The following is a 21494-nucleotide window of genomic DNA, read 5'->3' as shown; positions in this document are numbered from 1 at the left end:
TTAACATAATCACTAGTTAACTACACATGGTTGATGATTACTTGGTTAACTAGCTTGTCCTGCTTTGCAAATAATCAATGCTTTGCCTGCTAATTTATCATCGAATCACAGCCTACTTCGCCAAACGGGTGATGATTTAACAAGTGCATAAAAAAACACTGTCGTTGCACCAATGTACCTAACCATAAACATCAATGCCTTTTTGTAAATTAATACAGAAGTATATATTTTCTAATCTGCATATTTAGTTAAATCAAATTTATTTATATAGCCCTTCTTACATCAGCTGATATCTCAAAGTGCTGTACAGAAACCCAGCCTAAAACCCCAAACAGCAAGCAATGCAGGTGTAGACGCACGGTGGCTAGGAAAAACTCCTTAGAAAGGCCAAAACCTAGGAAGAAACCTAGAGAGGAACCAGGCTATGAGGGGTGACCAGTCCTCTTCTGGCTGGGCCGGGTGGAGATTATAACAGAACATGGCAAAGATGTTCAAATGTTCATAAATGACCAGCATGGTCAAATAATAATCACAGTAGTTGTCGAGGGTGCAACAAGTCAGCACCTCAGGAGTAAATGTCAGTTGGCTTTTCATAGCCGATCATTAAGAGTATCTCTACCGCTCCTGCTGTCTCTAGAGAGTTGAAAACAGCAGGTTTGGGACAGGTAGCACGTCCGGTGAACAGGTCAGGGTTCCATAGCCGCAGGCAGAACAGTTGAAACTGGAGCAGCAGCACGGCCAGGTGGACTGGGGACAGCAAGGAGTCATCATGCCAGGTACTAATGAGGCATGGTCCTAGGGCTCAGGTCCTCAGAGAGAGAGAAAGATAGAGAGAGCATACTTAAATTCACACAGGACACCGGATAAGACAGGAGAAGTACTCCAGATTTAACAGACTGACCCTAGCCCCCCGACACATAAACTACTGCAGCATAAATACTGGAGGCTGAGACGGGAGGGGTCAGGAGACACTGTGGCCCCATCCGATGATACCCCCGGACAGGGCCAAACAGGCAGGATATAACCCCACCCACTTTGCCAAAGCACAGCCCCCACAGCACTAGAGGGATATCTTCAACCACCAACTTACCATCCTGAGACAAGGCCGAGTATAATCCACAAAGATCTCCCCCACGGCACAACCCAAGGGGGGGTGCCAACCCAGACAGGAAGATCACGTCAGTGACTCAACCCACTCAAGTGACACACCCCTCCTAGGGACGGCATGGAAGAGCACCAGTAAGCCAGTGACTCTAACCCTATCACAGGGGCTGAGGCAGAAAATCCCAGTGGAGAGAGGGGAACCGGCCAGGCAGAGACGGCAAGAGCGGTTCGTTGCTCCAGTGCCTTTCCGTTCACCTTCACACTCCTGGGCCATACTATACTCAATCATAGGACCTACTGAAAAGATGAGTCTTCAATAAAGACTTAAAGGTTGAGACCGAGTCTGCGTCTCTCACATGGGTAGGCAGACCATTCCATAAAAATGGAGCTCTATAGGAGAAAGCCCTGCTGTTTCCAGCTGTTGCTTAGAAATTCTAGGGACAATTAGGAGGCCTGCGTCTTGTGACCGTAGCGTACGTGTAGGTACGTACGGCAGGACCAAATCGTAAAGATAGGTAGGAGCAAGCCCATGTAATGCTTTGTAGGTTAGCAGTAAAACCTTGAAATCAGCCCTTGCCTTAACAGGAAGCCAGTGTAGAGAGGCTAGCACTGGAGTAATATGATCAAATTTTCTGGTTCTAGTCAGGATGATAGCAGCCGTATTTAGCACTAACTGAAGTTTATTTAGTGCTTTATCCGGGTGGCCGGAAAGTAGAGCATTGCAGTAGTCTAACCTAGAAGTAACAAAAGCATGGATTAATTTTTCTGCATCATTTTTGGACAGACAGTTTCTGATTTTTGCAATGTTACGTAGATGGAAAAAAGCTGTCCTTGAAACAGTCTTGATATGTTCGTCAAAAGAGAGATCAGGGTCCAGAGTAACGCCGAGGTCCTTCAGTTTTATTTGAGATGACTGTACAACCATCAAGATGAATTGTCAGATTCAACAGAAGATCTATTTGTTTCTTGGGACCTAGAACAAGCATCTCTGTTTTGTCTGAGTTTAAAAGTAGAAAGTTTGCAACCATCCACTTCCTTATGTCTGAAACATAGGCTTCCAGGGAGGGCAATTTTGGGGCTTCACCATGTTTCATTGAAATGTACAGCTGTGTGTCATCCGCATAGCAGTGAAAGTTAACATTATGTTTTCGAATGACATCCCCAAAAGGTAAATACACTGCTCAAAAAAATAAAGGGAACACTTAAACAACACAATGTAACTCCAAGTCAATCACACTTCTGTGAAATCAAACTGTCCACTTAGGAAGCAACACTGATTGACAATAAATTTCACATGCTGTTGTGCAAATGGAATAGACAAAAGGTGGAAATTATAGGCAATTACTAAGACACCCCCAATAAAGGAATGGTTCTGCAGGTGGTGACCACAGACCACTTCTCAGTTCCTATGCTTCCTGGCTGATGTTTTGGTCACTTTTGAATGCTGGCGGTGCTTTCACTCTAGTGGTAGCATGAGACGGAGTCTACAACCCACACAAGTGGCTCAGGTAGTGCAGTTCATCCAGGATGGCACATCAATGCGAGCTGTGGCAAAAAGGTTTGCTGTGTCTGTCAGCGTAGTGTCCAGAGCATGGAGGCGCTACCAGGAGACAGGCCAGTACATCAGGAGATGTGGAGGAGGCCGTAGGAGGGCAACAACCCAGCAGCAGGACCGCTACCTCCGCCTTTGTGCAAGGAGGTGCACTGCCAGAGCCCTGCAAAATGACCTCCAGCAGGCCACAAATGTGCATGTGTCTGCTCAAACGGTCAGAAACAGACTCCATGAGGGTGGTATGAGGGCCCGACGTCCACAGGTGGGGGTTGTGCTTACAGCCCAACACCGTGCAGGACGTTTGGCATTTGCCAGAGAACACCAAGATTGGCAAATTCGCCACTGGTGCCCTGTGCTCTTCACAGATGAAAGCAGGTTCACACTGAGCACATGAGCACATGTGACAGACGTGACAGAGTCTGGAGACGCCGTGGAGAACGTTCTGCTGCCTGCAACATCCTCCAGCATGGCCGGTTTGGCGGTGGGTCAGTCATGGTGTGGGGTGGCATTTCTTTGTGGGGCCGCACAGCCCTCCATGTGCTCGCCAGAGGTAGCCTGACTGCCATTAGGTACCGAGATGAGATCCTCAGACCCCTTGTGAGACCATATGCTGACACATGCACATTTGTGGCCTGCTGGAGGTCATTTTGCAGGGCTCTGGCAGTGCACCTCCTTGCACAAAGGCGGAGGTAGCGGTCCTGCTGCTGGGTTGTTGCCCTCCTACGGCCTCCTCCACCTCTCCTGATGTACTGGCCTATCTCCTGGTAGCGCCTCCATGCTCTGGACACTACGCTGACAGACACAGCAAACCTTTTTGCCATAGCTCGCATTGATGTGCCATCCTGGATGAACTGCAATACCTGAGCCACTTGTGTGGGTTGTAGACTCCGTCTCATGCTACCACTAGAGTGAAAGCACCGCCAGCATTCAAAAGTGACCAAAACATCAGCCAGGAAGCATAGGAACTGAGAAGTGGTCTGTGGTCACCACCTGCAGAACCATTCCTTTATTGGGGGTGTCTTACTAATTGCCTATAATTTCCACCTTTTGTCTATTCCATTTGCACAACAGCATGTGAAATTTATTGTCAATCAGTGTTGCTTCCTAAGTGGACAGTTTGATTTCACGGAAGTGTGATTGACTTGGAGTTACATTGTGTTGTTTAAGTGTTCCCTTTATTTTTTTGAGCAGTGTATATAGTGAAACCAATAGTGGTCCTAAAATAGAACCTTGAGGAACACCGAAATTTACAGTTGATTTGTCAGAGGACAAACCATTCACAGAGACAAACTGATATCTTTCCGACAGATAAGATCTAAACCAGGCCAGAACTTGTCCGTGTAGACCAATTTGGGTTTCCAATCTCTCCAAAAGAATGTGGTGATAGATGGTATCAAAAGCAGCACTAAGGTCTAGGAGCACGAGGACAGATGCAGAGCCTCGGTCTGACGCCATTAAAAGGTAATTTACCACCTTCACAAGTGCAGTCTGAGTGCTATGATGGGGTCTAAAACCAGACAGAAGCATTTCGTATACATTGTTTGTCTTAAGGAATTTTCTAAACATTTTGATCAGAATGGAAGATTCGATATAGGCCGATAGTTTTTATATTTTCTGGGTCAAGGTTTGGCTTTTTCAAGAGAGGCTTTATTACTGCCACTTTTAGTGAGTTTGGTGCACATCCGGTGGATAGAGAGCCGGTTATTATGTTCAACATAGGAGGGCCAAGCACAGGAAGCAGCTCTTTCAGTAGTTTAGTTGGAATAGGGTACAGTATGCAGTTTAGAGGCCATGATTATTTTCAGCGTTGTGTCAAGAGATATAGTACTAAAACACTTGAGTGTCTCTCTTGATCCTAGGTCCTGGCAGAGTTGAGAACTGAGCTTTGGAGGAATACACAGATTTAAAGAGGAGTCCGTAATTTGCTTTCTAATGATCATGATCTTCTCCTCAAAGAAGTTCATGAATTTATCACTGCTGAAGTGAAAGCCATCCTCTCTTGGGGAATGCTGCTCTTTAGTTAGCTTTGCGACAGTATCAAAAATAAATTTCAGATTGTTCTTATTTACCTCAATTAAGTTGGAAAAATAGGATGATCGAGCAGCAGTAAGGGCTCTTCGATACTGCACGGTACTGTCTTTCCAAGCTAGTCGGAAGACTTCCAGTTTGGTGTGGCGCCATTTCCGTTCCAATTTTCTGGAAGCTTGCTGGAAGCAGAGCTCGGGTATTTTCTGTATACCAGGGAGCTAGTTTCTTATGATAAATGTTTTTAGTTTTTAGGGGTGCAACTGCATCTAGGGTATTGCGCAAGGTTAAATTGAGTTCCTCAGTTAGGTGGTTAACTGATTTTTGTCCTCTGACGTCCTTGGGAAGGCAGAGGGAGTCTGGAAGGGCATCAAGGAATCTTTGGGTTGTCTGAGAATTTATAGCATGACTTTTGATGCTCCTCGGTTGGGGTCTGAGCAGATTATTTGTTGCTATTGCAAACGTAATAAAATGGTGGTCCGATAATCCTGGACTATGAGGAAAAACATTAAGATCCACAACATTTATTCCATGGGACAAAACTAGGTCCAGAGTATGACTGTGACAGTGAGTAGGTCCAGAGACATGTTGGACAAAACCCACTGAGTCGATGATGGCTCCGAAAGCCTTTTGGAGTGGGCCTGTGGACTTTTCCATGTGAATATTAAAATCACCAAAAATTTGAATATTATCTGCTATGACTACAAGGTCCGATAGGAATTCAGGGAACTCAGTGAGGAATGCTGTATATGGCCCAGGAGGCCTGTAAACAGTAGCTATAAAAAGTGATTGAGTAGGCTGCTTAGATTTCATGACTAGAAGCTCAAAAGATGAAAACGTTGTTTTTTTGTGTAAATTGAAATTTGCTAAAAGAAATTCATGTTAGCAGGCAATATTAACTAGGGAAATTGTGTCACTTCTCTTGTGTTCTGTGCAAGCAGAGTTAGTGTATATGCAGCAGTTTGGACCGCCTGGCTCGTTGCGAACTGTGAAGACCATTTCTTCCTAACAAAGACTGTAAATCATCTGCCAGAGTTTTACGTAATTATGACATAACATTGAAGGTTGTGCAATGTAACAGTAATATTTAGACTTATGGATGCCACCCGTTCGATAAAATACGTAACGGTTCAGAATTTCACTGAAAGAATAAATGTTTTGTTTTCGAAATGATAGTTTACGGATTTAACCATATTAATGACCTAAGGCTCGTATTTGTGTGTTTATTATATTAGAATTAAGTATATGATGTGATATTTGATAGAGCAGTCTGACTGAGCAGTGGTAGGCAGCAGCAGGCTCGTAAGCATTCATTCAAACAGCCCTTTCCTGCGTTTGCCAGCATCTCTTTGCAATGCTTGAAGCACAGTGCTGTTTATGACTTCAAGCCTATCTACTCCTGAGATTAGGCTGGCAATACTATAGTGTCTATAAGAACATCCAATAGTCAAAGGTATATGAAATGCAAATGGTATAGAGAGAAAACGTCCTATAATAACTACAACCTAAAACTTCTTAACTGGGAATATTGAAGACTCGTTAAAAGGAACCACAAGCTTTCATATGTTCTCATGTTCTGAGCAAGGAACTTAAACGTTAGCTTTTTTACATGGCACATATTGCACTTTTACTTTCTCCAACACTTTTTGTTTTTGCATTATTTAAACCAAATTGAACATGTTTCATTATTTATTTGAGACTAAATATATTTTCATGTATTATATTAAGTTGAAATTAAGGTGTTCATTCAGTATTGTTGTAATTGTCATTATTACAAATATATATATATATATAAATCGTCAGATGAATCGGTATAGACTTTCATTTGTCCTCCAATAATTGGTGTCGGCGTTGGAAAATCATAATCGGTCGACCTATTTAGAAACATAAAAAACGTGTGTTTTTTCTCCCATTTCATTGCATTTGGTTAAAAACCTCCACTCCTCTCAATGAAGGCTTTTTTTGTCCTGCCCAATGCAATCGGGAAGTAGTCAAGACTGTCGATAAAAGGTTTGGCTCCTGAGATCGCTTGAAAGTCAATCTTAATCATCAAAGCTTTATGAAAATATAAAGCTTGAGATGAGTAGAACAGTGAGCTGACATTCCCTTTTAATCTATGCATTGTAGGCAGGCCCACATTACTTTGGCCATGAAGGTCCCGTTTTGGACGTGCGTAAAACCCTGTCCATGATGTGTCCATGCCCATCATGAAACGAGAGAGGAGAATTTTGGTGAAGTGATCTGTAACTTGTAAGAACTGCTTGTTTTCCATTTCATATGTTCAAAACCCAAGCCCTTCCTTAGGCCTACTTTAACGAAGGCTCGTTCAACAATAATGCATTTTTTTTTTTATCCTGACGATGTTATGATATCATTACATTTGACACGTATTTATTATTGTTGTTTAAAAAAACAGTGCTTGTTTTTAGTTACATTTTATTACAACCAATCTTATTAGAATGATTCACCTTCCTGGTTGGATGGTTACAACGTCCTTGGCGTGCATGAAATGCAACTTCTGGAGATGTGTGAATGCAATCTGATCTGTAAAATGGTTCTGATTATGTTCAGAAAACATAGGCCTATTTGGGAGCAGTTTAACAGTGATTGGACATTCTCCCCTTCTCTTTATATTGGATCTTTGACCAGCTGCTGTGAAAAGTTTGGATGTGCATAAAACCCTCATAGTCTGCAATGTTTTACAATGATATGCTCACGGGGAGAAACTATTGTGCCTGTAAGTGTGACAGTGTATTTAAAACAAGTTTTGTTAAAAATTTGACTAGAATTATTCATTATCTTTTTAGGCCTTATCAATAATGAATTCAATAATGCTTATTGACAATGTTTGGCATGCCCATGCTCAGCCATAATGCAATTTACAGTTGGCCTAGCCCCTATATCCATGTGAATGCTGTTGAAGCCATGCAATTACTTAGAACAATGTGGACTGCATAAGGGTTCAAGTTAACGTATTTAGCAAAGATTGGTCTACATTTTGTTATTTAGTTTCTGTAAGCCATTTAACAAACTTTAACGGACTACATTGGTATTGGAGTTGATTCCATAAAATACCGTAAATACACAACTGGAAGCAACCACATATTTTGCCATGGAGCACATTCTGATTGGCCAAGCCTCGACACACCCACAACTTGATTATTCCTCAAAACCCATCTCTTTCGGCCAACATAAGCAAGTGCGCTGATAATTGTGATAGTGAAAATGTGATTTTTTAAAATATATTTTTCTATATTTGCACCAAAAAAATAGAAAACCCTGTTTTGCTTTGTTATTATCGGGTATTGTGCGTAGATTGTTGAGGAAAATAAATGTTTTCATCCATTTTAGAATAAGGCTGTAATGTAACAAAATGTGGAAAAAGTCAAGGGGTCTGAATACTTTCCGAATGCACTGTAGAGCCCTGAGTCTGCTTTGATGCTTGCTGAGGAGAGGTGTACACAACATAGAGGCTCTTCATTTCATGTAATAGCTTTGTGCTGCATCTATTCACTGCAGTTATTTCATCTCATCCAATATTAAAAGACAAAAAACGGCAGCAATGTGTCCCTTTTGTCTACATGCACCACAACACAATGCAAAACCGAAGCCAGAACGCAGTAGTCAGCGCATTTATACATAGGCACAGACCGTTTACACTAACAATTAAGTTCCATTCATGAACATAGTAGCTTAATGTGTAGTGGGTAATTGTATAGCTTATGTGTTTATAGATCAACTGAGGTGAATGAAGCTACACCAACCAATGTGATAATGGCTGGGGTAATTTTTGCTGTTCTCCAAATAGCATTTAACAGTTTTTAAATGGTATAGAAATGCAGTAAATTAGCTTAAACTTTCTTCAAATTTACTGGATGGGGAGGATACCCCAAACTTACCCTTTGGATCTTTGCTTGTAGCTGGTAGTTACCTTGTCGTTGTTATTTCATTACTGTAGTTAAGTAATTATTATGTCACTTACTGGTCATTTCTTTATAGTTTCACCATAGTTTCAGTCTACCTACAGGGCGTTGACACTGTTAAAGCTGCAATACTTAACTTTTTGGGCAACCAACCAAATTTACATAGAAATGCCAGTTAAAGATCTGTCATTCTCATTGAATGGATGTCTAAGAAGCTGTAGATCTGTTCTATATGCGCTATTTCTATGCTCCCCGGTCTTCAGTTTAGTTTTTGCCTCTTTTACTTTCGGGTTTTGTACACCAGCTTCAAACAGATAAATACAATATTTTTGGTTATGGGAAATATATTCTGCAGCGGTTTAGATGTTACAATGATTCTCTACACTATACTTCCTTGTTTTGTCACAAACTGAAATTAGGAAAACTATTATTAACATGTTTTGCAACGAGAAAATAGCGGAGCGATTTTTGCATAGTGCATCTTTTTAAGTTTAAATAGCTGTCTAGACTGATAAATTAGTCTAGTTAATCACGTTTTTTTTACCGACACGGGCTAATTGAGCGACTGTCAGTGAGTGACACAGTAACTAGAGGAAAACTGCTGATGCACATCCAAGTTTCGAAATTGCACATTGTGTATTCTAACTTTCAACAGTAAATTGAGACCCGACTCAGTGCTGTCAGTGCTGAACTGAATGTCAGTGAGAAGAAAACAGAATGGTGTCATAATGTATTATATATATTTTTTAAACATTCTTTCTGAATTTAAAAGCAAACCAAGAAGTAATCATCTAGTATTTCTGTAGTTTTCTTCCAGGGGTGAAGGAGAGGACCAAAATGCAGCGTAGCCAGTGCTCAACATGTTTAATATAATAACAAGTGAACACTAAAAACAACAAACAAAAATAACAAACCGTGAAAACCGAGACAGTCCTATCTGGTGCAGAACAAACACAGAGACAGGAAACAAACACCCACAAAAACCCAACACAAAACAAGCCTCCTATATATGAGTCTCAATCAGAGACAATGATTACCATCTGTCTCTGATTGAGAACCCACACTAGGCTGACATAGAAACAGACAAACTAGACACACAACATAGAATTCCCACCCAGCTCACGTCCTGACCAACTAAACACATACAAAACAACAGAAAACAGGTCAGGAACGTGACAGAACCCCCCCCTCAAGGTGCGAACTCCGTGCGCACCCCTAAAACTCAAGGGGAGGGTCTGGGTGGGCATCTGTCCGCGGTGGCGGCTCCGGCGCAGGACGAGGACACCACTCCACCACTGTCTTTGTCCCCCTCCTTAGCGTCCTTTGAGTGGCGACCCTCGCCCACGACCTTGGCCTAAGAATCCTCCCCAAGGCCCCCACATGATTTAGGAGGTAGCTCAGGACAGAGAGGTAGCTCAGGACAGAGAGGTAGCTCAGGACAGAGAGGTAGCTCAGGACAGAGAGGTAGCTCAGGACAGAGAGGTAGCTCAGGACAGAGGGGCAACTCCGGACTAATGGCAGCTCCGGACTGAATGGCAGCTCCGGACTGAATGGCAGCTCCGGACTGAATGGCAGCTCCGGACTGAATGGCAGCTCCGGACTGAATGGCAGCTCCGGACTGAAGGGCAGCTCCGGACTGAAGGGCAGCTCCGGACTGAAGGGCAGCTCCGGACTGGAGGGCAGCTCCGGACTGAAGGGCAGCTCCGGACTGGAGGGCAGCTCCGGACTGGAGGGCAGCTCCGGACTGGAGGGCAGCTCATGACTGGAGGGCAGCTCATGACTGGAGGGCAGCTCATGACTGGAGGGCAGCTCATGACTGGAGGGCAGCTCATGACTGGAGGGCAGCTCATGACTGGAGGGCAGCTCATGACTGGAGGGCAGCTCATGACTGGAGGGCAGCTCATGACTGGAGGGCAGCTCATGACTGGAGGGCAGCTCATGACTGGCGGGCAGCTCATGACTGGCGGGCAGCTCATGACTGGAGGGCAGCTCATGACTGGCGGGCAGCTCATGACTGGCGGGCAGCTCATGACTGGCGGGCAGCTCATGACTGGCGGGCGTCTCTGGCAGCTCCTGACTGGCGGGCGTCTCTGGCAGCTCCTGACTGGCGGGCGTCTCTGGCAGCTCCTGACTGGCGGGCGTCTCTGGCAGCTCCTGACTGGCGGGCGTCTCTGGCAGCTCCTGACTGGCGGGCGTCTCTGGCAGCTCCTGACTGGCGGGCGTCTCTGGCAGCTCCTGACTGGCGGGCGTCTCTGGCAGCTCCTGACTGGCGGGCGTCTCTGGCGGCTCCTGACTGGCGGGCGTCTCTGGCGGCTCCTGACTGGCGGGCGTCTCTGGCGGCTCCTGACTGGCGGGCGTCTCTGGCGGCTCCTGACTGGCGGGCGTCTCTGGCGGCTCCTGACTGGCTGGCGTCTCTGGCGGCTCCTGACTGACGGACGGCTCTAGCGGCTCCTGACTGACGGACGGCTCTACTGGCTCGGGACAGACGGGCGGCTCTAATGGCTCGGGACAGACGGGCGGCTCTAATGGCTCGGGACAGACGGGCGGCTCAGACGGCGCTGGGCAGACGGATGGCTCAGACGGCGCTGGGCAGACGGATGGCTCAGACGGCGCTGGGCAGACGGATGGCTCAGACGGCGCTGGGCAGACGGATGGCTCAGACGGCGCTGGGCAGACGGATGGCTCAGACGGCGCTGGGCAGACGGATGGCTCAGACGGCGCTGGGCAGACGGATGGCTCAGACGGCGCTGGGCAGACGGATGGCTCAGACGGCGCTGGGCAGACGGATGGCTCAGACGGCGCTGGGCAGACGGATGGCTCAGACGGCGCTGGGCAGACGGATGGCTCAGACGGCGCTGGGCAGACGGGCAGTTCAGGCGCCGCTGGGCAGACGGGCAGTTCAGGCGCCGCTGGGCAGACGGGCAGTTCAGGCACCGCTGGGCAGACGGCAGACTCTGGCCGGCTGAGACGCACTATAGGCCTGATGCGTGGTGCCGGAACTGGAGGTACCGGGCTGAGGGCACGCACCTCAGGGCGAGTGCGGGAAGGAGGAACAGGGCTCTGGCGATGCACTGGAAGCCTGGTGCGTGGTGTAGGCACTGGTGGTACTGGGCTGGGGCGGGAAGGTGGTGCCGGATATACCGGACCGTGAAGGAGGACACGCGCTCTTGAGCACCGAGCCTCTCCAACCTTACCAGGTTGAATGGTCCCCGTAGCCCTGCCAGTGCGGCGAGGTGGAATAGCTCGCACTGGGCTATGCAGGCGAACCGGGGACACCACCTGTAAGGCTGGTGCCATGTACGCCGGCCCGAGGAGACGTACTGGAGGCCAGATACGTTGGGCCGGCTTCATGACATCCGGCTCGATGCCCAACCTAGCCCTCCCAGTGCGGCAAGGTGGAATAGCCCGCACTGGGCTAAGCACGCGTACTGGGGACACCGTGCGCTTTACCGCATAACACGGTGTCTGACCAGTACGACGCCCTCTCACTCCACGGTAAGCCCGGGGAGTTGGCTCAGGTATCCAACCCGGCTTCGCCACACTCCCCTTTAGCCCCCCCCCAAGAAATTTTTGGGTGAGCCTCTCGGGCTTCCAGCCTCTCTTTCGTGCTGCCTCCTCCATCCAGCGCTCCTGGGCTGTGGCTGCCTCCTTCTCCTCCCAAGAGTGGCGATTCTCTCCCACCTTTGCCCAGGGTCCTTTTCCGTTGATGATTTCCTCCCATGACCATTCCTCCTGGCACCGCTGCTGCTGTTGCTGCTGCCCGTTGCCACGCTGCTTGGTCCGGGTTTGGTGGGTGTTTCTGTAAAGGTTTTCTTCCAGGGGTGAAGGAGAGGACCAAAATGCAGCGTAGCCAGTGCTCAACATGTTTAATATAATAACAAGTGAACACTACAAACAACAAACAAAAATAACAAACCGTGAAAACCGAGACAGTCCTATCTGGTGCAGAACAAACACAGAGACAGGAAACAAACACCCACAAAAACCCAACACAAAACAAGCCTCCTATATATGAGTCTCAATCAGAGACAATGATTACCATCTGTCTCTGATTGAGAACCCACACTAGGCTGACATAGAAACAGACAAACTAGACACACAACATAGAATTCCCACCCAGCTCACGTCCTGACCAACTAAACACATACAAAACAACAGAAAACAGGTCAGGAACGTGACAATTTCTAGTGTCTGTAATCTGATTGCAATATTTTAGCTGGTAACGTAACTGATTAGTTAGTTTTTTCTCCAGATTACATGTAGTAAATTACTCCCCAACCCTGAATATAAGCCATATGCCATGGCCATCTCCGTCACCAGATCTCAATCCAAATGAACACTTATTCTGATTCTGAAGCGGCACGTGAGATATAATTTCCCACCACAATTAACAAATGCGCCTCGGAGACCAGATGCTGATAACAGGTTACCCATCAGTTGGTGGTGGTGGGGAGGTGGAAGGTTGTTGGAAGACTGAGGACGCAAAACAGCAGGGGAGAGACACAAGGGGTGAGTTGACATACAGTATAAATACTCCCGTAGATGTATGTCCATTGTTTGAAAGAAAGGGAAGTGATTATAGCATGAGTGAACTCATAGGTTAATAGGCAAGCGGGGTGGAATTGCCTTAGGGTGCCATGCACATAGGCTGACTTTTAGGGGAATGACATTCCACAAGCTTGCTAATGGTAAAGAGGAGAGACGTGAAGCGATGCTGATGAGTGACATTATTAACAGTACCAACACTATCACTACCGTCCCTGTGGTTGGCGTCCTGCGGCTGGAGCCGAACGTGCTGGGGAGAGGGTACTGTCACGAATGCTCGCTCTCCGGCGCTCTAATTCGTCATGCTTCCGCGCCTCAGCCGGATCGACAGGTCGTCATGCTTCCGCGTCTCAGCCGGATCGACAGGTTTCCGCGCCTTAGCAGAGGTGGCCAGTCCGCTCCTGATCCCCGAGATCTTGGTCGGCGTTCTGCGGCTGGAGCCGTGCATCGCGGAGGGGGTACTGTCACGAGTGCTCCCTCTCTGGCCTCTAGATCACCAGGCTGCTCGTTATGGCGCATACCTGTTACGCGCATCTGCACATAATGACACTCACCTGAACTCCATCACCTCATTGATTACCTGCCCTTTATTTGTCACTCCCTTTGGTTTCTTCCCCAGTCGTCATTGTTTCTATTTCATGTCTGTGCGTTGTTCGTGTTTCTTGTTTTAAATAATTTATTTATTAAACGATTCACTCCTTGAACTTGCTTCCCGACTCCCAGCGCACACGTTACACTGCCCCTAAAAACCAGCGTTAGAAAGTAATGTGACACAAAGATTATCTCAATGAATGGACATAGACTACTCATCTTAAACCACATATTTGTGGATAGAAATACGTCAGGTGGAAAATGTGTCCGAAAATTCTGTAAGCACGGAATACAGATCCACAAGCACTTTTTGAATAAGCAAATTCACATTCCACAGTTGTAAATGTTAGGGATTTCTGAATATTTGCTCACAAATCGTTTTACATTTATTCAAATTGTAATTTTATTTGTGAGCTATGTTGAATATATTTACAGATTATGGATTTATATGTGATTTATTTTTACATACTGTATTCACGGATTATGGTTTACTTTGTGAAATATTTGTATATATTCACAGATCATAGTTTTCTTTGAGTTATGTTCAATAGACATTCTTACATAATAAAGAAACAAATCTAACCCCATAGAATATTTTTTCAATCTTACAAGAAAGCCGTTGTTCTCATACAGTACACATATGAGGAAGCAATTTGTTTTTGCCTTTGTCACGCGAGTGTTTCACAGAAATAGTCAATGAATTAATGTAACTGGTGAGACAACCGGTTCGCAGAGTTTTCGATCCAGATGCATTCCACCACAGAAATGAACAGTATATAAGCCTAGTGTCCAATTGTACCACATACATGAGGGTGAATCCACAGAAACAGGTGAGCTTATTAATACAACATGTAAAAGGTGCATAAAATAAATTTTAAGGATGGGATAATAATATTAATGGTCTCTGACGATTGTGGTAATGATGATTATCATCTTTTCTCATAGATTTGAATTATCTTGGCCATTGAGCTAGTGACAATGGGGAATCAAACCATGCTTTTGGTGATGCTTTTGTTGATGATGAGTAAGTATTGTCTCTTCTCAGTATGAAGCTGATGAGAAAAGTTGGTGTTGAATTGCACACGTTTACCTTTGTCCCCACTTCTATTTAGTCTATAAGGCTATAAAACCAACTTATTTTTCCATATTCATTTCCCTTTCGTGAACATTTTATCTTTGGTATCTCAACAGGTAGGGTGACCAATGCTGTTTCTGGTAAGTTTACCATCTCTAATAACTGATTTCAACCCACTTAGCAAAACAAACAATTCCCTTAAAGGGATAGTTTCTCAAAATGACGATCTAATCGTAATTCTTTTCTTACCTTGAGTGGAGTTATGCGACTGTATTATATTTTTAATACGAGCTCTATGGAATTCCCTGTGAAGTAAACTATGCCTACAGTGTCATAGTTTACTTCATGTATGAATAGTCACCCTAAAATAGCTCACACAGTTAGATTAAATTTATATTCCAACAATATCACTCAAGATAACCTGTGTTTGACTTTGAATGAAATGTTTTGGAACATAAATGTGTTTAATCATTATAAAACTCCTGTAAGAAAACAATTAAGATTGAGTCAAAATTTGCTTCAGTAAGAGAATGTTGTTCTGAATTTGCAGAATGCTTCGTAATAGTCATTGTTTTATCTTATTTGACAAAAATCCATTATGACAAGGTGTAGACAATGCATGTGATAGAGTAAAAGGCCAGTTTATACTTGGTCTGTAGATAATTAGAATGTGACACTGATCAAAACTATATTTAATTTATACTCCGGTGGAATGACTGTGGACGGTTGCTGCGACTTGGTTTCCTTGTCGAGGTTACTGGGCGGATAGAATGACCTACTTTTATTTAGTCACACTCACAACCATAAGCTATTTTCTGTATGCTCGCCATTACTTTGTAAATGTTAATAATTTTCCTGTAAAATGAAGACGTTGTCAGCTATACTTAGGTCATTATTTGAACTGGCTAGCCAGCTAACTTTAGCTAGATGACATGTTTTGTATTTTATTATGGATCCCAATTGGGGTCCAGCAATATTAAGGATTGAAAGAAACCAAAACATTGTTTAGAAAGTTGCTTTCAGTTGCCTTGCTAGCTGGTATAGGTTGACATTTACTAAATACAATTTTAAACATATGGGTTTATTGGTGTTAAAATAGAGCAAGCATGCCATTTGAAGCTCTGGGCTGCTGATGCCATTCAGAGGCTGTCGTTTTGTGTTTATACTTTTTCATAATGACAACGACAAGTCGGACAACAATAGAATGTTCATGATGTCACCGCGACAACTGTCTACAGACATGTCGATAGGCCAACTGTAAACCAGCCTTAAGGTAGAGCAAATGTTTCAGTGCCACATGCTATCATCGGTGGTCTCTCTGATTGAACTCTAGCTCAGTGTTTCTCAGCCCACGCAGTCCCTGGGATGATGCTGACTGGACCCTGAGATACGGATTATAGACAGTAATTTTGTCAATGCTAGTTTTAATGTAACTGCTACAGTGCTAGTTTTAGTGCAATGATGAAAGACCGCTGCTCGCTGTTGCCTGGTACAAAAAACGGTTTCGAAATACTGCACTAGCTAGCAAACAGCATCAATCTCTATGTCTCAGTTCACATGAAGGCATTGCTGACATTTTATGGGCATATATTAGAGCTGGTTTTAAAGTTTCCTCAATGTCCCGATGCAAAATAAATGTACCCGACATTCTACCATAAAATCTCCGCATCATTTGACTTTGATATCAGAACTCACTTGATTTCCTTTGCATTATTAGAAGCAAAAGTAACTTGCCATTGTGTTTGTTGCTTATAGTGCTCTCCGCGCAGCGCGATGCAGGCAAAAAGAGGATTTACGGCAATGTGAGGAACAGTTGAAGAATAATACATTATGAATTTATTTAATTTAAAGGTGCTATGCATAGATTTTGGGGGGTGTTTTGCATTGTAATTTCAGAAGTATCTCCATAACATATCTGGTGCTAATAGTGGAATGATAGTGGGTTGACTTTGTCCATCCACAACAGATGCGATCAGGACCCGCAGGTTGAAATATATAAACTAACTCTGAACTAGAGGTCGACCGATTATGATTTTTTTCAACGCCGATACCGATACCGATTATTGGAGGACCAAAAAAAGCCGATACCGAGTAATCGGACTATTTTTTTTAATTTATTTGTAATAATGACAATTACAACAATACTGAATGAACACTTATTTTAACTTAATATAATACATCAATAAAATCAATTTAGCCTCAAATAAATAATGAAACATGTTCAATTTGGTTTAAATAATGCAAAAACAAAGTGTTGGATAATGTAAGAAAGCTAACGTTTAAGTTCCTTGCTCAGAACATGAGAACATATGAAAGCTGGTGGTTCTTTTTACATGAGTCTTCAATATTCCCAGGTAAGAAGTTTTAGGTTGTAGTTATTATAGGAATTATTGGACTATTTCTCTCTATACGATTTGTATTTCATATACCTTTGACTATTGGATGTTCTTATAGGCACTTTAGTATTGCCAGTGTAAGAGTATAGCTTCCGTCTCTCTCCTCGCTCCTACCTGGTCTTGAACCAGGAACACATCGACAACAGCCACCCTCGAAGCAGCGTTACCCATGCAGAGCAAGGGGAATAACTACTCCAAGTCTCAGAGCAAGTGATGTTTGAAACGTTATTAGCGCGCACCCCGCTAACTAGCTAGCCATTTCACATTGGTTACACCAGCCTAATCTCGGGAGTTGATAGGCTTGAAGTCATAAACAGTGCAATGCTTGAGGCATTGCAAAGAGCTGCTGGCAAAACGCACAAAATTGCTGTTTGAATGAATGCTTACGAGCCTGCTGGTGCCTACCATCGCTCAGTCAGACTGCTCTATCAAATCATAGACTTAATTATAACATAATAACACACAGAAATACGAGCTTTAGGTCATTAATATGGTCGAATCTGGAAACTATCATCTCGAAAACAAAACATTTATTCTTTCAGTGAAATACGCAACCGTTCCGTATTTTATCTAACGGGTGGCATCCATAAGTCTAAATATTCCTGTTACATTGCACAACCTTCAATGTTATGTCATAATTACATAAAATTCTGGCAAATTAGTTCGCAACGAGCCAGGTGGCCCAAACTGTTGCATATACCCAGACTCTGCGTGCAATGAACGCAAGAGAAGTGACACAATTTCACCTGGTTACTATTGCCTCCTAACCTGGATTTCTTTTAGCTAAATATGCAGGTTTAAAAATATATACTTCTGTGTATTGATTTTAAGAAAGGCATTGATGTTTATGGTTAGGTACAGTCGTGCAACGATTGTGCTTTTTTCGCAAATTGCGCTTTTGTTAAAACATCCCCCGTTTGGCGAAGTTGGCTGTCTTTGTTAGGAAGAAATAGTCTTCACACAGTTCGCAACGAGCCAGGCGGCCCAAACTGCTGCATATACCCTGACTCTGTTGCAAGAGAAGTGACACAAAGAAATTCATGTTAGCATGCAATATTAACTAAATATGCAGGTTTAAAAATATATACTTGTGTATTGATTTTAAGAAAGGCATTGGTGTTTATGGTTAGGTACACGTTGGAGTAACGACAGTCCTTTTTCGCAAATGCGCACCGCATCAATTATATGCAACGCAGGACACGCTAGATAAACTAGTAATATCATCAACCATGTGTAGTTAGCTAGTGATTATGATTGATTGATTGTTTTTAATAAGATAAGTTTAATGCTAGCTAGCAACTTACCTTGGCTTTTTACTGCATTTGCGTAACAGGCAGGCTCCTCGTGGAGTGCAATGAGAGGCAGGTGGTTAGAGCGTTGGACTAGTTAACCGTAAGGTTGCAAGAACCTTGAACCTTCTGTCGTTCTGCCCCTGAACAAGGCAGTTAACCCACCGTTCCTAGGCCGTCATTGAAAATAAGAATGTGTTCTTAGCTGACTTGCCTAGTTAAATAAAGGTGTACATTTTTTTAAATATATATTTTTTAAATCGGCCTAATTGGTGTCCAAAAATACCGATTTCCGATTGTTATGAAAACTTGAAATCGGCCCTAATTAATCGGTTGACCTCTACTCTGATCCAACTATATTAATTTGGGGACAGGTCGAAACACATGAAACATTCATGGACATTCAGCTAGCTAGCGTGCTGCTGTTAGCTAATTTGTCCTGGGATATAAAAATGGGGTTGTTATTTGATCTGAAATGCAGGATCTTTTGTAGAATTTTTACACATTTTGAGTCATACAAAATTGTCTGTTCTCTACTCCGACAATTAATCAACAGATAAAAGGAGAAACCTAGTTAGTTTCTAGTTGCCGTTCCTCCTTCAGTCTTCTTCTGTGGACTTTATATGGCGGTTGGCAACCAACTTTAAGGTTAATTTTTAATCACCCAAGTGGATATTTTGCTCCTAAAAACCAATGAGGAGATGGGAAAGGTGGAACTTGCAGCACTTCAAGCATATAACTATTTTAGCGCCTGGCTACGCAGACAGCGCGCGAGCAGTTAGATGAAATTATTGAACAACAAGTAGTGAGTCATCACCTGGATTCGGTCTTCTGTAGCAACATTTGAATTTCAGTTTTTTTTTTACATTGGATAAAAGTAGAGACTCAGAGCTACAAAATTGAATATCATACACTGAGACAACAATGGGAAAGTAATTATGCTTTGAAAGTTGATCAACTTGTAAACTCACTTTTGAGAAACCCGTCTTTCAATGTTTTGGTACTACTATTGTTCACACCCTCTTAAGCCTTCGCCCCACCCATCTCTTTAAGGCAGTGCTTCTCAATTATTTTCTATTACGCCCCCCCTAGGAAGAAGTAAACATTTCGTGCCCCCCAACTCTCCGCCGCGACTGTAAATAGTATCATTTGTCTATAAAATTGTTATAAGTACACCTCTGCATAACATTGTATCCTTATTAACATTAAAGAAAAGAAAAAAAGAAAAAATATAGATCAACTTACAACAAAGAATAACTTTATTAACATTGTTTTTTAGTCTGTAACAGAAAAGACTTAAAGTGCATCAATTTGCCTGAAATTAAAAAAATAAATAATAATCCTTATTTAAACTGTAAACATTTTTTGACCATTTGATACTGAAAAATACAATTAAATATAATCAATAAATAATAATACATTCAAATTGATCAGCAACATTAACTCAGGAGCGCAAGATATGAAACACTTTGACCTATAAAACAAAAATGAATAAAACAATTTGTGCAGATTTTTTAAAATCAAAATGAGGCAGTCAGGATTAATGGCTACATTGAGCACGTTTTGCAGAGCACAGCTTTTCGAAGCGGGGTTTGAAGCATGATACTGCAACTCTCAGCTCCTGCTCAATGTTTAGCTGGGACCTGTACTTGGTCTTCAGTGCAGCAACAGCAGAGAAGCCAGTCTCACAAAGATAAGATGTTCCAAAAGGAAGAAGAATGTCCATGGCCCTCTGCCATAAGAGTGGATACTGCCTCTCTACACTCAGCCAGAATTCACTCAGTGTCTGTGATATGAACCTCAGTCTCAATGTTGAGTCAGACGTCATATCAATGAACTGGTCCTCCTCTGCAGAGCTGAAACCAGTTGGAGCTGGTGCATTGAAAGGATCTCTCACCCAGTCATATTGGGAACTGTTTTCAGGGAAGTACTTTTTAAAGAATCCCATCAGTGATGAAATATGCTCCTTAATATATGGAATCACTGAGGTGGCATCATAGTCAGTAGTGTCAACAAATTCATGCAGGTTCTCGAATGAATCAGTATTTCATTCATCAAGTCGCCTGCCCCACATTGCAAGCTTTCGAGTGAAAGAGCTGATCTTGTCTGTGACCTGAGGGAGGTGTTTATCTTTCCCTTGAAGCTGTAGATTTAGTTAATTTAGCTTTCCAAATATGTCACTCAGGTAGGCCAGTTTTGCCAGGAAGTTCTCATCACAAATTTTTTCTGCGAGGTCATACTTGTGCTCCTGCTCCGAAAACATTCTTATCTGCTCTCTGAGCTCAAGAACTCAGGACAAGACTTTTCCACGTGACAGCCACCTTGCTTCACTGTGAAACAGCACAGCTTAATGTTCAGCTCCCATCTCCTCACAGATAGCAGAGAAGACTCTTGCTTTTAGTGGTCTGGTCTTTATAAAATTGACTACACCTACAATGTCAGGCATAACCTCACTTAATTCAGAGGAAAGGTGCCTTTATGCCAGTGCTTCTCTGTGTATAACACAGTGTGTCCACTCAGCATTAGGTGAGGCCTTCTTGATGAGTGCCCGAAGTCTTTTTCTCATCCCTGCCATGGTCTGTGCACCATCACTGCAAACACCAATGCAGTTCTCCCACTTTAGCCCATTCTCAGTCAGGAAGCAGTCCAGCATTTTGAATAGCTCTTCAGCTGTGGCTCTGTCTCTGACATATTTACAAAAAAGTAGATCCTCACACAGGGAGTTTGTCATGTCAAAACGTACATAAGCGATAAACAAACAGTCTTTTTTGCTGTCAGTTGCTTCATCGAACTGTAAGGCAAAACGTTTGTCTTTGAGTTTATCTACCAGCTGTTCTTTAAGATCGTTAGCAATGTCATTTATACGTCTGGCGACAGTGTCATTGGACAGAGGGTTAGATTTTTATTTTTGCAGCACTTGCGTCATCCAGCATGACAGAGACCATGTCTAATGCTGCAGGCAGTATCAGCTCCTCTGCTATGGATTTTTTTTTT

The 21494-nt window shown here is 43.5% G+C and overlaps 1 protein-coding gene across 1 annotated transcript in view; it reads left to right on the top strand.

Annotated features, from left to right (window-relative positions):
- Nucleotides 1-13451: 13451 nt before the first annotated feature.
- LOC120045805 (alpha-tectorin-like) overlaps nucleotides 13452-21494 on the top strand; it is a 42256-nt gene continuing 34213 nt past the window's right edge. The window contains exon 1 of the mRNA XM_038990739.1: nucleotides 13452-13607. Within this exon, the coding sequence (XP_038846667.1) occupies nucleotides 13452-13607 (156 nt within the window). The remainder of the gene's footprint in view (nucleotides 13608-21494) is intronic.

Source organism: Salvelinus namaycush, chromosome 4 (assembly GCF_016432855.1).
Source record: "Salvelinus namaycush isolate Seneca chromosome 4, SaNama_1.0, whole genome shotgun sequence".
Lineage (NCBI taxonomy): Eukaryota > Metazoa > Chordata > Actinopteri > Salmoniformes > Salmonidae > Salvelinus > Salvelinus namaycush.
The sequence above is the reverse complement of the archived record's forward strand: the minus strand, read 5'-3'. Positions and strand labels throughout refer to the sequence as shown.